We start from the raw sequence: 18,401 nt of genomic DNA on the forward strand, positions 1-18,401 counted from the left end.
ATCCATGTTCACGTGGGCATCACGGGCTGGGGGGGGGGGGGCAAGAGGAGGGAGGATGTCAGATGCGCGCAGCGCCTGGGGTCCTCAGGCTCCGTCTGTGTTGGGGGTTCCTGTTCTGGCACCCCAAGGGACCTCCTTTTTACCTGAGGTGGAACGCTGGGGCAGCTGACAGCTTTTCCCAACACATTCCTTCCTCTTCCTCATGCTGCTAGTAAAACCCGGAGTCCTGGATTTCTTTCTTTTTTTTTTTTTTTTTCTTCCTCGCAGACTCGGCCCTACGCTGACTGGCCCTGGAAGGCCCGGGGGAGCGCTGTCAGCGCGGGCGGGCGGGCGGGGCGGGGCCGATTTGCAGCGACGACTGAGCATGCGCGAAGCGTGTGCGCATGCTCCGTGCGGCCCAGCCGCTTCCCATTGCTGGTAGAGCTCCGGCGGCGGCGGCGGCGGCAGCGGCAGCAGCAGCGGCAGCGGCGGTACCGCCTCCTCCTCACAGTCCCCGGGTGGCGGGGTTAGATGAGCGGCCCCGGCGGCGACGGCGAGGGCGGCGCGGGGGTGAGGAGGAGGAGACGGAGAAGGAGGAGGAGGAGGTCGCTGTCTTTGTAGTCACCCCGCCGCGAGAGCCCCAGAGGCCGCCGTCCTCGGCGCGGGGAGCGCACGCGCGCGCGCGGGGTGCGTGTGCGCGCGTGTGCGTGTCTGCCCGCCCGGCCGGCCGGCCCGCGGGGACGAGGCGGAGGATGATGATGTGCGCGGCGACTGCCTCCTCCTCCGCCGCCGCCGCCGCCGCCGCCTCGTCCTCGTCGGGGCCCGGCGGGGACGGATTCTTCGCAGCCGCCACCATCTCTTCCTCCCCGGCGCCGGGGGCGCTGTTCATGCCGGTTCCGGAGGGTTCGGTGGTGGCCGCCGCGGCACTGGGGCTGGGGCTGCCGGCCTCGGACTCCCGGGGTCACTATCAGCTGCTGCTGTCAGGTCGGGCCTTGGCCGATCGCTACCGGAGGATTTACACCGCGGCGCTCAGTGACAGGGACCAGGGAGGCAGCAGCGCTGGACACCCGGCCTCCAGGTGAGGGGCTCTCCCCGGTGCCCTTCTCCTTGCGCCACATGCCGCGTGTGCATTCGGTGTGCCTGTGCGCGTGCATCCGGGCGTGTGTGTGTGTGTGTGTGTGTGTGTGTGTGCGTGCGCGCGTACTTAGCTGCCGAGCTGTCTTGCAGCAAGCGCTTGATGGTGGTGCACATCCCGAGATTGCAAGAGGGTGTGGTGGCGACCGCAGATTCTGCACCGTGTGTGTGTGTGTGTGTGTGTGTGTGTGTGTGTGTGTGTAGCGGGTGACGCTAGAAAAGGTGGTGCTGGTTGGTCATGACACGTGTGTGTATTGTTGAGAAAGGAGGAGGCATGGGTGGAGGTTATAAGAGAATTTGCAGAGTGGTTGAAGGGGAAGTGGCATCCTTGGTGTCTCTGTGGCAATTGTTGTTTGCACGCCCCCTTCCCCATCACATTCCATCCTCTCCTCACTGTACTCCATAAAAGCAATCCAATCTGCCTTTCACTGAGGGCAGCCAGTGGGGTGGGTTAAAGACAGTGTCGTTTTTGTAGGATGAGTTGCAGGTATGTATGGTCAAGCTAGAGGATTTGTGCTAAGAGATTTATGCATAAAGGATACAGATGGAAATTTCTGTAGGTGTGAAACGTGTGTGGTAGAGATTTTGTATAGCTTTGATTTGCTTACAGGGCCTTTTGGCCTTTTAGAAATGTGCTTGCAGCTGCACGGGTGTTCTGATGTCCCATTCTGCCATTTCTGTTCATCTTCTGTTTCCTCTGTCACATACAGACGTGAGAGTAGAACGGGGTTTTGTAGGGGAAAAGGAAAAGTGAAGAACTTCACATTATGACAGGTCTGGGTAGTGTTGAGCTGCCACTGGTTAGGAAATGTGAGTTGCTTTTAGATCTCTCTCCAGTTAGGCTGGCTGTACCTTCAGCTTCCTTGATAGGCATGCCAAATCACTTTCATTTTCCTTTTCTTAAAATGTGGGTGCCTTCTTTGGTTAAAGGGCTCTTCTGTTGTTTTCTCTGCCATGCCTTTACATGCCACATACCCTCAAGAATGGTGATGGACTTGTTTCACCAGCTTTGACAATGATAATTGGGAGTTGCCTCCATCTCTTGTAGTTTCTGAAGACAGACAGCATAGTAGGATTTTTGTGAGACAAGTTAATGAGTTTTCAGTTTTTACTGAATCAGTGTGGCTTATTAAGCAATAACCACATGTCTGTTTTTCTGTTTTGAAAGGGGGTAGTCCAGTTTATCATCAATGTTTTTTTTTTTTTTTTTTTTGGCTTATCCATTTGGGGAGAGTTGTTAGAGATGGAGCTTTGTTCATACTTTTTGTAACTTTTTTTTTTTTTTGTGGGGAGGATAGGGTAAACCAGTCTTTTTGCCTATGGTTGTGCACTGAATTGGGCACATTAGTAGTTTAATCATGTGAAATATAAGTACACTTTGCTAATCAAAAATAAAAGGCCAGAATGGCATATGTGTGTTTCTTGCTAATGTTTTTGAAGGGAGCACAAAACCACATCAGAGTTTGCTCTGATAGTGAGGTATAATTTTGAATGGTATGTGTCAAAAGTTTTTGCACTGTGGGTGCATCTCACAAACTTTTTAAAGATTTAAGCTTTTTGTGTGTGTTGTTTCCACACCTGTGCAACAATTTCTGACTGGTGTATTCCTGCTTGACTTTCTACTTCAGTGTCACATATATGCCTTCTGTGTTAGAATTTTATTAAGGAGTATTTTACACAGTTAACATATATAGATTAAGTGCATACCTAAAATTTGTGACACTTAGTTTGATCCTTTTTAAAAAACTTTGTAACGCTTACTTTGATCCTTTTTTTTTTTTGCAAGCTATGAATGAAAAGTAAGGAAATGATTCAAAGCCTTCAAGCAACACTCAAAGAAATCAGCCATACCTTGTTTGATATTCCCTACTAGTGTTTGTTTTCAACATTCTTTTATTTTAAAGATTTATTTATTAGAGATAGACGGAGGGAGGGAGAGAGAGTGAGATTGTTTATTGCAATTCACATTTTCTTTGTTTTAGTTTAACTAAGAATTGGATTAAATTTTACTAAAAGATGATGAGGAAAGAAGATTTGGGTTGTGGGTTCTGAGCATTACTCATGAAGGGTATTGCCTTGGAGGAGATTACAGAATGGAATTGGATAGAGGGTGGTGTTCTAGTGAGCATCAAGTTTATAAGGGTATTAGAAAAAAGAGACAGTGAAGGAAACTGAGTAAGATTAGAGAATTAAGAGAACCATGAGGGGCTGGAGAGATGGCTTAGCGGTTAAGCGCTTGCCTGTGAAGCCTAAGGACCCTGGTTTGAGGCTCGACTCCCCAGGACCCACGTTAGCCAGATGCACAAGGGGGCACAGGCATCTGGAGTTCGTTTGCAGTGGCTGGAAACCCTGGCGTGCTCATTCTCCTCCCTCCCCCATCTTTCTCTCTGTGTCTGTCACTCTCAAATAAATAAACAAAGAAATTTAAAAGAATAATAAAAAAAAAGAGAACCGTGAGACAGTAGCACTATGAGTTTAGGAAGTAGTGATCTTTTTCAAAAATGTCAAGTGCTACTTCTAGGTTCTTGATAAACTTTAGAACAACTGGTTATAGTTGAGATGTGTAAAGGAGTGAATAGAAAGTTGGGGTAACCAGGGTGGATTTACAGGAAGGTTATTCAAGTGTGGGAGGGCAAGTGGAGTATCCAAATGTGGGAATATACGTGGACAGGAAGATAGTGAGGACTTGACAGGGGCATAGTTGATAAAAATAGGTCAGTGAAGGCAGGCTTATGACAGGGAGGTTAGCCATTGATAAAAGTTAGGAGTTGGTCTTCCTTTAATGTAGAAAAGGGGGGAGGTTAAGTATTTGTAAATATACAGTCTGAGAGTTCTGAATGTGATCAGTAACTATGAAGTACATATAACCAACTTCATGTGACTGAGCATTTGTAGTTAGGCCACTAATTTAGGTGATATGGTCAGGAAAGTTCTCTTGCGGACTTTGCATTTAAGCTGATAGGAAAGGAAGAGGAAGATGGAGAAGAGTATTTTAAGAAATTATAAAGGCCTTGTGATGGGAACAGCTTGTTGTGTTCAGGGAACAAAACATGATAAATGAACTATCAACCAGTGTTAATGAGTGAATTGTAGATTATGCTCAAGTCAAAGGGAGTATCTAGCACTTCCGTGGGATTCTAACAAAGTGGCTATGAGCTTGGGCTCTAACAGTAGACTGGTTTTAAATCCTGACTGTCACTTGTTGGTTGTGTAACCTTGAGTACATTATGTAACTGCCATGCCATAGTTTTCTTATACGTAGACCAGAGATGATAATGTGAGGTGTTTTTTTGTTGTTGTTATTGTTGTTGATTAAATGGACAAATATGTGTAAAGTGTCTGGCTCACTAAATGTGATTAAACACTAGGTTTGTGTCTTTACTGCAAGAACTTGGGGAGAAGTCTTGTCTTACTTCTCTTGTCTCAATGACTGTTGATTGTGGGAAATGTTGATTTTTTTTTTTCGGTGACTGAATTAACATGTTTTTCAATGAATGAAACTGGTCAAGATTGTGACACTCTCTTGGGGTAAGGGGTTGGCCTTGCAAGCCAGGAAAGGTCTGTGGAATTAGTTTTGTCTGTGAATGGAGGGGTAGCCTTGCACTTGGGAAGCAACACAGTTCGGTGGTGGAACGTTATAACTTGTAGACAACCTTAGTTCATATTCCAGGTTTACATTTTTTTAATGTGTTCAGTTGGACTTTTTGGTGGTTTTGTTTGTTTATTTTGCTGTGTAGAATTGTAAGGGATTAAGTAGCCAGTCCTATACTTGGAATCCTTTTGTCTTAGCCTCCAGAGTACCAGGTTCTGCCAAATCCAGCTATAATACTCTGTTCTGTGGTTTTTGAGAGAGGATTTCATATAGTCCAGGGTTGCCTCAAACTCCCTATGTAGCCCAAAATGGCCTCAAATAGGCAGCAGCCCTCCTGTGTCAGCCTTCCGAGTGTGAAATTTCAGTGTGTGCCACCACGCCCAGCTATCTGTTTCTGTACTTGTAACTTTTTAGGATTATCCCAAGGACACTTTGTCTGCACATGATAAGGGTCCTTTACTTGTTAGCTGCTGCTGTTAACTGTTATTAAAATCACATTTTAAATCCTAGTCAACCTATTATCATAAACTTTGCTGCCTAAAAGAGAAATGAGAAAACTTTTAATTGACTCCAGGTTAACATGTGACTAGAGGTCAAAGAAAAATGGAAAATGAAGGCTTCGGGTGACAGTGGTTGATTGTCCAATGATTAGGAGGTGAAGAGCACTCAGGACTTCTGGGTCTTACAGTGGCAGAAGAAGAGTATTAGTAGAAAATAGAGGAAATGATGGCAAAATGGGGATTTGCTTTTCTTCTGACAGCTACACCCACTTAGTTTCTTTGGCTGCTTTATTTCCTTGTTAGAAATGGCATTTGATGGGACTGGTGGGGACACTCCAATAATGCCAGCCCCAGGAAGGTAGAGGTAGGGAGATCAGAAGTTCAAGTCCAGCAAGTTCAGGGCCAATCTGAACTGTATGATAACCTGTCTCAGGACGGAACCTAAAAATGCACGTGGTTTTGACTATAAGAGATTAAGTAGTCAGTCCTGCAAATGTTCAGTGTGTTGCTTTCCATCAGAAGCTGCCAGTTTTTCTCACTGTCTAGTGCTGCAAAGTCTGATTACCTGGGTAACAATGGACCCACTAGAGCACTCTCCTATAATTCTCTGTTTTTCCTTTTGTAATGGGTAATGTCTTTGGCACAGTGCTTATCTTTCACTTGAAGGTTTTAGCATCTTTTGATAATCTTTGCTTGAATCAGTAATTCTGTAAAGGTTTCAGAATGGTGAATGCTTTCTCTTGCAGGTCTGTTATTCCTTCTTTCTTTATTTTTTAATATAATTTAAGCTTTTATTTATTTAATTTATTTATTTGAGAGATAGAGGCAGAAAGAGAGAGAGAATGGGTGCTCCAGGGCCTTCCGCCACTGCAGACAAACTCCAGATGCATGTGCCATCTTGTATATGTGGCTTATGTGGGTAGTGGGGACTTGAATCTGGGTCCTTTGGCTTTGCAGGCAAGTGCCTTAACCACTAAGCCACTCTCCAGCCCTCCTTCATTTATTAAGTGGCGCTCTTTGGTGTCCCTAGCCATCCATCCCCCGCCCCCCCCCCCCTTCAAGCACCTGCTACTCCAGCCTTTGGGAACATTGATAGTTAAGACAACTGATGGTAGCTGAGTTCTTCCCCCAGGCATGCTCTGAGGCAACAGAGCTGCCTCCCTCCAAGGCATGGCTCTTGTTCTGGACAGCCTGCATCCAGTGTTTGTTCTATGTAGGTATATAAGTGAGTGCATGGCGCTTTTGCCTTAAGGCAAGACACTTTTGAAGTCTCAGCCCAATTCCTGAGCCCCTGTACCCCACCGCCCCCAGGTACTGGCTGAGGCCTTCCCATGGCTGCATTGCAGCTCTGCTGCTACTTCTGCCATCCTCCTTCCTTCCCTTGCTCACAGCTGCTGATCCCAAGTCTCTCCACTGTAAGTTCAGTTGTGCATTGATACTTTTTCCTGGAGAACCCTGACCAGGACAGTGGTCTTAGGAAGCTGACTGCAGGGTGCACTGTGGAGCAGGGCCGTCTACTGCTGGGAAGGGGGATCCCATTGCAGTCAGTAGTGAAGAATGCTGCTGCTGGCCCTGAGCATGCACCACAGCAGTGTAACTGTTACAGCTGTCACCAGGGGCCATGTAGGATGCACTTCCTGCAGAAGGGAATGTGCTAGTGGCTGCAGTATCTTGAAAGGTTCACAAATGTTACTTATCGTAAGGACAGCATAATAAGCTGGCTGTTGGTGAGACATTGATGGAGTGGAGAGACAAAAGGAAAGGCTGAAGATAATTAGGGGCAAAAATGTAAAAGGAAAAACATCCTTGGTTTAATTAAAAAAAATTTTTTTTAATAAAGCAGCATGTAAGGGACATCTGCTTCAGGACATAGGAAGCTAAGAAATAAACTGAAGACTTAATTTTAGGTGTAGTAGAACTTCAGGTCAGGTTGAAGTCACATCACAGTCTGCCACACAGTTGTCAGTGTTGTGACTGGGAAGATGTGAAACCCAAACCACTAGAATAGGAACTCTGAAGTGATGCACTTATAAACCTTGGACTCAAAATTTTCCTGAGCTTGAACCAGATACCAGACCTACCAAGGCAGAAAGTGAGTGTAAATAGGACACACATGCACAGTGCTTCCTAACCTGTACCCAGCCAGATACTTCAGAGCACCACCTCAGACACGCAGGAATACGATGGGATGTTACAGAATTGAAACAGCAGTGTCGTTACAGACTACTAGCTTGAAATAGTGCATGGTTTTGCGATTAGCTCTTACTACATTTCTTTTGATGTTGTCCTATTTTTTTTAAATACTATTAGTCTTTGGGTGTCTATTGTGAAACAAACCAAGACTTTCTTGTGCTGAAATGTGGAACAGCAACGGAGAGTGTCCTGTTAACCTGACCCTATGTTTGAGAACTGTTACAGTACCCAAGTTGCAATGTCCTATGATTAAATACTTGTCATTATTTCAATATGGAGTAAGCATGTTCCTTCCTGCTTATGTATATTCTAATGATTACTAAGTTGTTAGGAAATAAATTCATACTAGTTATTTGGATCTAATTAGTACTATTGTTAAGGAATTATTTGGCCTGTCAAGCCAGGAAAAATTAGGATAGCTGTACTTGGGATCATAGAGGACTTAATGTTTGTCCATGCTGTTCTGGAAACTTCTGTCTGACAACAGCAGAGATCAACTATCCTTCAAGGAGATCAGTTTTTATGTCCTGGTAAATACCTGGGGTCCATTTAGGATGGATATGACACATGTTACAGGTATACTTTGCTTTCTAGCTTGCAGAGGCTAATTACCATGAGCTGATTTCTTCAGAAATACGCGATACCCCCTCCTTGAGATCATTTCAGACTAGAGATCTGCTTTATAGCGTAGGAGGATGTGTGGGCTGCATTTGTCTCATATGCTGTGTCAGCCAAAAGCTGCTGAGCTGAGAGTGTGGTACCAGTCTTTTGGTGGCAGTACTGATTCCCTGGAGCTTGGACCACTATACCTTGTAAGGTAGTGTTCTCAAGAACTCAGAAAAGTAGGAGTGGTTCTACTTAGCATCACTGTCATTGGTGTACCTGGGGATTTTATACATCCTATCTATGTGGACTAAACAGTACGATTTAAGATATACTGGTTTTCACAAGAGAACTATTTCTAAAAGAAGTTACTGCAAAAATCTTACTATATTTCAAGCTACAGCAACCACTGGGGCTCAAGGCTTCTCCCCCTCCCCCCGTTATTTATTCATTTATTTATTTCAGACATACTTAGTATGGATACAGCATGTGTTGGTATCATCTTTTCCCTCTTTTCTGCCCTTATTCTGCTGGGGACCCTCCTTAGCATATTCCCCATAGGTTTATGGGTTATGTGTTGTGGGAGCAGCAGTCAGTTATTGGGGGGAGGCAATGCCTCTAGGCATGATGTCCCAACCTGTGGCTCTTACAGTCTTTCTGCCCCCTCTTCTACAAAATTCTCTAAGCTCTGGTGGGTATATTTTAAGTCTGCTTCAGTGATGAGCTCTTAGGAGCCTTTGGATCTCTGCTTTGATAGGTGTGGAGTATCCTCAGAGTTTGTCTCCTTCACCATGTCACTGATTGTCAGGCTTACCATGGAAGCTGTCAAGGTTCCTTTTGTACAGGAAGAAGTCATTGGTTGGGGCTAATGGCTTTATCTCTAACAGTAGGTCTGTTAACACAACAGAGATGGGTATTTGGCACATAAGTGATCTGTTGGGTGCCCATCACATTTTAGTAGTACAGTTATCTTGATAAAACGAATCGGATAATAATTGCTTTTTCTTTATTTAACAACTGCAGAATATTTATTTCTTACTTGGTTTCTTTCATCAGAATTTTAGTGTTTTCCATATATTTCTTATGATTTATGCAAATGTATTTCATTTTTGGAGAGTGGTAATATAAATGTTATTTTTCTTAATTTCAGATACTGTTTGGTTGTTGGTATGTAAGAAAACAATTGACTTTGTATATTATATGGGTATTGGGGAGTTGAACCTGGGTCCTTTGGCTTTGCAGGCAAGTGCCTTAACCACTAAGCAATCTCTCTAGCCCCCTCACCTCCATGATTTCTGATAAGAAGTCTTTAATAGTTTTAAGTTGATTGCCCTCTATGCATTGGATTAATTAATTTTTATTTTTTATTAGTTATATGCAGTGTGCATATAGTCATGTCAGTACCATTGTTAGCCTCCTCTCTGTTCTCCTCCTTCCGCAGGGACCCTCCTCATTGGGGAATGTGGTCGTGCATTGTGGGGCTAGTCATCAGTTATGGGGAGGAGGCAATGTCTCTGTGCATAATGTCCCAACTTGTGGCTCTAACAATCTTTCTGCCCCTTTTTCCATGAATTTCTCTGAGCCATGTTGGGTTTGTTTTGGGTCTAGTTCAGTGATGAGGTCTTGCAGCCTCTGTGTCTCTAGATGTCAAGTTTTGTAGGAGTTTAGTGTTCTCTCTGTCTATCTCCTTCCCTGTTGTGCTGGTACCAGGTTCACCAAGAAAGAGGTACTCTTGTCCATTTCCCCAATTAACTGTGTGCCTGGTGAGGTGTGATGGGCTGATTCTTCTCAGGTTCTGTGTCCATCTGAAAAAGAGAAGCACATTCTCCAACAGAGTGAAGTCAGCACTGGATAAATGGGATAACCATTATTATTTTAGAGAGAACTTGATATGTGTAGGCCCTCTTGTAGCCCAGGATTTGTAGGTGAGCTTGATATTGGAGACGGTACTCGTTATTTGGATATGGTTCTGACTTGTCTCCCAGTTCTAGCTATGGGTTCCATTCCATGAGCAGATCCATTAGCCAGATCAAGAGCACTTGGTTACCCACCATGGCTGTGTGCCACTATTGCACTTGGGTGAGCATCACGTCAGGTTGTTTGCTGCTGAGTAGCTTAGACCACGAGTTGCTTGGACAGATGTTGGTCATTTTCTCCCAGTTGCTCATGTAGCACCTTCAGGCACTAGACGAGCTGACTATCTGGGGACTGGCTCTCTTTCAGATTCCTGCCAGGTCTCTCCATGTTCCATACCAACAGCATCTGATGTCTTCTGCCATTGGGTCTTACCACTAACCTTTGGTGGGTCATCAAGTACTCTGACAGAAATTTGTCTACTTTTTGGAAACCTTGCAGGTCTCTCTGATCAAGAGCTCATTGTGGATGTTAACCACATGCTGGTACTGGGAGTTATAGTCCAGCATCAAGGAAAAGAAGGAAGAAAAAGATAGGTAATATAAAAGAAAAAGAGAGAAGAGAGAGAAGGGGTAGTGGTGGAGAGAGAGACAGGAGAAGATTAAGGTTAGTTTTATCATACCCTCTCCAGGGGTGTTGGATTAATTTAATTTTTTAAACTTAGCTTGCAAAATGACAAGTCTTATTTTGGCATTTTCATACACACCTTGTTTGGTTGATCTCCTCTCCTGTCCTCTATCATCTCTCCATCTGTCTTTGCACTATTTTGTCTCCAGTAGTCCCTTTCCATTTTCTATCACATGTATTTTGTTGACCTTCACATCCCCCTTACTTGCAACTTTTTTAAAAACATTCTTCTGATACCCTTTCTGGTTTCTTGTCCTATACCCCCCTCACTCAACAAACTTAGAAACACACACATGTAACCATTAGACATTAGGACCTGTTAGGAGAACATGCAGTGTTTGTCTCTGTGAGCATGGGTTATATAAAACTTAGTATTATTTCCAAATCCATCCATTTTCCTACACATTTACGAATTTCAGTTTTCTTTGTAAATGAATAAGATTCTATTTTGTACATGTACTGCATTTTCATGAACTGTTCATCAGTTGCTGGACTCTAGGCTGATTCCTGGTTTTCTGTTGTGCATAAAGCAGCAATGAACATGGAAGTGCAAGTACCTCTGTGGTAGGATATAGAATCCTTTGGGTATGTGTCCAGAAGGGGTATAACTGGGTCATATAATAATTCTCTTTTTTGCTTTTTTTTTTTTTTTTTGAGAAATCTCCACACTGACTTCCATAATGGCTGCACCAGGTTACACTCCAACCATACATCATTGCCAACATTTGTTGTTGTTTGTTTTCTTGTTGATAGTACTCTGATAGAGTACAGTGGAATCTCAAAGCAATTTTAGTTGATTGATTTTTTTTTTTTTCTTTTGTGAAGTAGGTTCTTGCTCTAGCCCAAGCTGATCTGGAATCCACTGTATAGTCTTAGGCTGGTCTGGAACTCATGTTGATTGTCCTACCTCTGCCTCCCAAGTGCTGGGTTTAAAGGCAAGTGATTTTATTATTATTATTTTGTTTTACTTATTTATTTGAGAGAGAGAATATGAATAAATGGATAGATATATATATATATGTGCATAAATATATGTATATATATATATATACATATATATGTATATATATATATATATATGTATTTATTTATTTAGGAGAGTCAGAGAGAAAGAGGCAGAGAGAGAATGGGCCCATCAGGGCCTCTAGCCACTGCAAAGAAATTCCAGACACATGTGCTACCACCTTGTGATTCTGGATTTACATGGGTACTGGGGAATGGATCTTGGGTCCTTTGGCTTTGCAGGCAAGCACCTTAACCACTAAGTCATCTCTCCAGCCTAGCTTGGATAATTTTCAAGTTTAGACTTCTGATGTCTTATTTATTTATTTATTTATGAGACAGGGAGTCAGAAAGAGAGACAGTGGAGGAGGTAGAGAGAAAGAGGCAGATAGAGAGGATGGGTGCCCCAAGGCCTCTAGCCACTGTAATTGAACTCTAGACACATGTGCCACATTGTGCATCTGGCTTATGTGGATACTGGGGAATTGACCCGGGGTCCTTGGGCTTCACAGGCAAGCACATTAATTACTAAGCCATCTGTCTAGCCTGTGAAGCCTGGGGTTTCAATTATCTTACTGAGTCATTTAATGAATTTTTAAATTTGCATATTGTTCATTTTAATATTTTTACTTATTTGAAAGTAGAGAGGGGCAGACAGACAGAAAGAAAATGGGAGTTCCAGGGCCTTTGTCTGCTGCATATGAACTCCAGATGCAGGCACAACTGTGTATCTGGCTTTCTGTTGGTACTGGAATCGAACCCAGGTCTTTGGGCTTCACAGGCTGTCACCTTAACCACTGAACCAATCTAGCCCACAATTTAATTTTTAAAAATATATTTATTTATTGATTTCAGAGAGAGAAAGAGGCAGATAGAGAGAATGGGTGATCCAGGACCTCCAGCCATTGCAAATGAACTCCAGACGAATGTTGCATCTTTTGCATCTGGCTTTTACATGGGTCCTGGGGAATTGAACCTGGGTGCTTTGGCTTTGCAGGCAAGTGCCTTAACCATTAAGCCATCTCTCCAGCCCTCAATTTAATTTTTAATGGAACAATTCTCTTTACTGAAAACTTTTTCCCATGCATTTCAGTCCATCTGTTCTTCCTTCCTTCCTGTTTTTTCTTTCTCTCTTGCTCTCTCTCTTTTTTTTAAGTGCCTTCAGCCACTGTGAGCGAACTCTGCATGCATGCGCCCCCTTGTGCACATATGTGACATTGCATGCTTTCATCACTGTGTGTCTGACTTACATGGGACCTGGAGATTCAAACATGAGTTCTTAGGCTTCACAGGCAAGTGCCTTAACTGCTAAGCCATCTCTCTAGCCCTGTTTTCTTTTATTTTTTAAATTTTTTTTTGTTTATTTTTATTTACTTATTTCAAAGTGACAGACAGAGAAAGAGGTAGGTAGAGAGAGAGAGAGAATTGGCACGCGCCAGGGCCTCCAGCCACTGCAAACGAACTCCAGACGCATGTGCCCCCTTGTGCATCTGGCTAATGTGGGTCCTGGGGAATCGAGCCTCAAACTGGGGTCCTTAGGCTTCACAGGCAGATGCTTAACCACTAAGCCATCTCTCCAGCCCTGTTTTCTTTTCTTGATGGCACATATTTATAGTATGTGTATAATACTCCTTAAAGCCTTTTTTATGTAATTATAGTACCTACATAATCTGTTTTAAGGTTATCTCTTCTCTTGAAATTCATCATATTTTTCTTATTTTTTTTCCACATGAGAATTCTGGTTTGTATCTTGGACATTGCAGGTGCTATGCTTCATAATCTCTAGGGTTTATTGTCATTGCTGTGGAGTTGATTTCTGTTGCTTCATTTAGCAGACTGTCAGTTCATTTTGGTCTAGACAGGAAATTAATTCTTGCCTTCTGTATTAGTAGTTAAATCTGAATTCAGTTTTCATTACTTTGCTGCACTGGCATGGTTAGACTCTTACCTTTGTGACTCCAGAATAAGCCTTCATGCATTATGGACAGATTAGGGTGTTCCTTGTTTGTGTCTTTCTCCCTGTTAGGATTTCCTTCACATTCTCTAGCATATAGAAGTATATTTTGCTAATTCCTCTGGCTAGTTAGATAGGGCTTCTCTTAGATTTTTAAAAATCATTTATTTATTTGGCAGTGTGTGTGAGAGAGAGAATGGGTATGCCAGGGCCTCTAGCCACTGCATGCGAACTTCAGATGCATGCACCCCCTTGTGTATCTGGACCAATATGTGGGTCCTGGGGAATCGAGCTAGGGTCTTTAGGCTTCACAGACAAACACCTTAGCCATTAAGCCATTTTCCCAGACCTTCTCTTGGATTTTTATCTTGTGGCCTATTGCCCTGGAGTGCCTACTGAAGTAGTTGCTCCCTGGTCTACAGCGAAGTGATTGCTCCCCGTCTATAACAAAGCTGCTAAAAAAGGAGAAATACAAACAAGCTAGAAAATCCAGACTTCCGTGGGCCACTTTTCTAAGTTGTGATTCCTGTTCACAATCTGCTTTTTCTTTCTTTTCTCAGAGTCCTCCATTCCCTCAATTTCCCTCATAACCAATGTGTAAAAGAGCACAACTATATTCTGATTTAACTTTATATACAGAACTACCACTGCCCATGTATTAGATGTGGTTTTGTGGAAATACAAATGAGACTAGATATTTTAGTCTAGAGTAATAATGAATAAAGTTGGTTTAGCACTTACTAGAGATCTTTATTTCCACTGCAAATGTTTCTTTAAAGGTAGACCTGTTTAGGAAACTTGCTCCTTTCCTCTTATCATTTTCAGTGCTATAAGAGATCTGTTGGTTGTCTTTCTCTTATCTATTTCTGTTATTATCACTGTGTGTGTGTACATGTGTCCTTAGCTCTCATTGCCCTTGGGGTATTTCTCTGAAGCTTGTTATGAATAAATGACAGTTACTTCATGGTTTGTGTGCTCCGTACTCTCATCTTTCAGAAGTTTCTCTGTTTATCCTTCCCTCTTCAACATTCAGTCTCCCTGATTTTTTTTTTTTCTCTGCTGTTTTGGCCACTGCCAGCTTCTCTTTGCAGCCCTCCCCTCATGTGAAGACTTGTAAATAAGATAGAGAGACTAGACTGCAGGTATAAATAGGGTATGTTTGCATTTCCCCAAACCAACCTGAACTATTAAAATCCCTTTTCTTACTACTAATTAGCATGGGTTAAGTTAATAAAAGTTTTCTGCTTAGTGATTTGACTACCATTTCTCCCTCATTCAGTGATGCTCAAACATGGTGATGGTAGTATCCTTACATTAGTTGCACTAGCATATCTTCAGCTTATATGGTGTTTTGTAGATTGGCTGGTTTTTGAAAATTGGCTGTATCTAGAGATATTGATAATGCAGGTATAAGTCCTTTGAGGATTATATTACACTTTTAAGAAATACAATTGTTTTCTACAAATGAAAGTGTTTTACTTTTTACTTTTAAACTGTTAGGACTTTTTCTTTTGCTTATGTACTGATCTTCAATACAGTTAAGTAGAAGTGTGATAGTAAAAATCCTTGCATTTTCACATACTCGGTGAAAGAATTTCATTTTCCACCACCAAATAGAATTAAACATATCAGTAAGTACAGGTTTTTAAGTACCTTTTAAAAACCTTTAGCAGATTAAGTAAATTCTTATTTATTTATTTGAGAGAGAGGCAGAGTGAGGCAGAGAGAGAGAAACAGACATAGAGAATGGATGCACCACTGCAAACAAACTCCAGATGCATGCACCACCATGTGCATCTGGATAAGTGGGTTCTGGGAGTTGAACCTAGGATCTTAGGCTTTGCAGGCAAGCTATCTCTATAGCTCATTAGTTGTTTTTAATGACTGCTTTCCTAAGGAGTGTTCCATCATGAATGGTTTTGTGTTTTTCAAAATACATATATTTTTTTTTTGCTTTGTGGAAATAGTCATGTTTTGTTTTGTTTGTTATTCATTGAATTATACTGATTGAATTTTATATTTTATTTGTCACTTTTCACAGATGTTACTAGATACCCATGGTTTTTTTTTTTTTAGATAAATCTTTTATTTTTTTTCAGGTTTGTTGGTTTTTAAAGTCTTTATTTACTTGAGAGAGAGAAAAGAAAAAGAGCAAGTATGAGAGTGCCAGGGCCTCCCACTGCAAATGAACTCCAGCTACATGCACCACTTTGTGCGTCCGTTTACTTGCGTACTGGGGAACTGAACCCAGGCTAGAAGGCTTTGCAAGCAAGTGTCTTTAACCAGTGAGTAATCAATCTCCCCAACCCTTTATGCTTCTTTTTTAAAGGTCAGATCCTGCACTAGCCCAGGCTGACCTGTAGTTCACTCTGTAGTCTCAGCCTGGCCTCCAGCTCTTTGTCATCTTCCTAACTTGGCCTCCTGAGTGCTGGAATTAAAGGTGACATGCACCACTATGCTTGGTCCATTTATACTTTTTTTGAAAGATAATTCACATGCCATAAAGTTTATTCTTCAAACAACAACTTAAAGCAACTAAATGGTTTTTAGTATATTATAGGTTGTGCAACTAGAACATTTCTCTCACCCTGACAGAGACTTCGTGGCTGTTGACAATCACTCTCCAATCTCCTTTCTGACAACTGCAGAAAGCTAGCTACTAATCAAGTTCTTAGTTTTGTATAGCCTATGTAGACACATAAATGAATTATGCAATTTGTGATTTTTTGTGGTATTCATTTCTTTCACATTGCATAATTTTTGGCTACTTCCATCTCATATATCCTGAGTCAGTACTCATTTCTCTTAAGTGCCATTTTTTTTTGTCTATTCATCAGTGAACATTTAAATTTCTTACACATTTGGCTGCTAAGAATGGTTTGTTCTATGTTTGTTGAAAAGATATTATTGTAAAATTTTTATATTTAGGAATTTTCTTTTTGAATTTGTGTATTGGAGTTATGCTGATCTTATAAAATAAATTGGGACATGTTTTTTCTTTTTTAATTCCTGGAAGAGTTAACCTGATAATTTTCTTCTTTTTATAATCTCTGGAGGAATTAGCCTAAGATTATATTGTTTGCATGAATGTACCAGGGAATTCCTTGATCAGTGAAGCCATGTGTCTTAGAGTTTTCTTCGTGAGAAAACTTAGTTTTTAAATATATCCCTCTCTTCCTCCATCCTTCCTTTTACTCCTTTCCCATTCTTCTTTTATTCCTGGCCATAGGGTCTTGCTATATTATATAGCTCTGGCCAGCCCAGAACCTGGCCTCTAATTTGTGGCCACTTTCTTACTTCTGCCTCCTGAATGCTGTGTTATAGGTATGTACTTCTCTCCCTCCATCCCTTCAGAAAGAGTGCTACATTCTTTCTACAAATTTTGATGTCATTTCATTCTCATGTAACTGGAAGTATATATATTTTTGCTTGCCAAACTTCTGAGAATTTATTCTCTCTCTCTTTTTGTTTTGTTTTATTTTGTTTTTTGTTTTTCAAGGTAGGGTCTCACTAGCTCAGGCTGACCTGGAATTCACTATGTAATCTCAGGGTGGCCTCGAACTCACGGTGATCCTCCTACCTTTGCCTCGCGGGTGCTGGGTTCTGGTATTAAAGGCATGTACCACCCCACCTGGCTACCCTTTTTGTTGTTGATTTCTAGTTTAACTTTGGTGAATACATTACCTTTTGTACTTAGCTGTGTAAGGCAGGGGCATAGCAAGTTGAGGCCAGTTTGAACTATAGAATTATTTCCAGGCTATATAGTGAGATCCTAGATTGTATTCCAACAACAATAGAAAGGAATTAGTGACTCACTTAAATTGTTGAGGCTTGCTCTGTGCTCCAGCACATCACCATTTCTGATTGTGTTCTGTGTGCATTTGAAGAGAATGTGTGTTGTGCAGTTGCTAATGTGGTTTTCTGTGTATAGTAACTAAGTCAAGTTGATTAATCTTGTCTTCTTTTAAAATTTTCCTGTATCTGTTTTCATCATTTGTTTAGAAAGTTATGTTAAAATCTTCTCTTTTTGGTTGTAGACTTATATCATTTCCTTTAATTTCATTTCTGTCATTTTTGATTATATTATTCAAAATTATGTTATTAGATGCATTGTATTTTAGGATTGTTTTGCTGTTGAATTGACCTTCTTAGCATTATATGAAATGTTTGCTTATCCCTTACAATATAATAGCATTAATAGTTACTTTGTCCAATGTTGATTTAGTCACACCAACCAAACAGCCCAGAGAGTATCTTTAAGCTATCTTTTTCTTTTTGTTTCAACTTTAAATCTTCCCCTTTATTTAAAACTTTCATGCAGAAGTTATTAAAGAATGACTTTCCTTTAGTATTTTATATAATAAATGGTTTATTGACTGAACTTTACCATCTTTTATGGTCTAAAAGCATCTTTTATTTGTCTTCATTGAAGGATATATGTATTGTTTTTATATTTTTGAGGTAGGGTCTCACACTAGCCCAGGGTCTCACACTAGCTCATGCTGACCTGGAATTCCATATGTAGTTTCAGGCTGGCCTCACACTCACAGCGATCCTCCTACCTCTACCTTCCACGTTCTGGTATTAAAGGTGTGTACCACCATGCCTGGCACTGAAGGGTATTTTCAATGGGTACATAATTCTAGGTTCCTAGTCCTCCATCTTCCATGTTATAGTTACTATCTTTTTGTTGGCACAAAGCACCCAACCAAAAGTAGCTGATGAGAGGAAAGTTACTTATTTTGGTTTGCAATATCAAGGGGAAGCTCATGGTGGTAGGGGAAAACATGGCATGAACAGAGGCTAGATATTACCTCTGCCACAGCAGATGGAAAAAAGGAGCTGGAGAGTGAACTAAGATAACATTGGCAAGGCCAAGCTGGCTGTGATACTCATAAACCTG

General features: G+C 41.7%; 1 protein-coding gene across 2 annotated transcripts in view; it reads left to right on the forward strand.

Moving 5' to 3' along the window:
* The first annotated feature begins 731 nt into the window (after positions 1 to 731).
* The window catches only part of Mycbp2 (MYC binding protein 2), a 263,847-nt gene continuing 246,177 nt past the window's right edge, over positions 732 to 18,401 (forward strand). For both annotated transcript variants that reach the window (XM_045144931.1, XM_004651034.2), the window contains exon 1: positions 732 to 1,057. In XM_045144931.1, coding sequence (XP_045000866.1) covers positions 732 to 1,057 — 326 coding nt within the window. The remainder of the gene's footprint in view (positions 1,058 to 18,401) is intronic.

Source organism: Jaculus jaculus, chromosome 3, assembly GCF_020740685.1.
Source record: "Jaculus jaculus isolate mJacJac1 chromosome 3, mJacJac1.mat.Y.cur, whole genome shotgun sequence".
NCBI classification, from domain to species: domain Eukaryota; kingdom Metazoa; phylum Chordata; class Mammalia; order Rodentia; family Dipodidae; genus Jaculus; species Jaculus jaculus.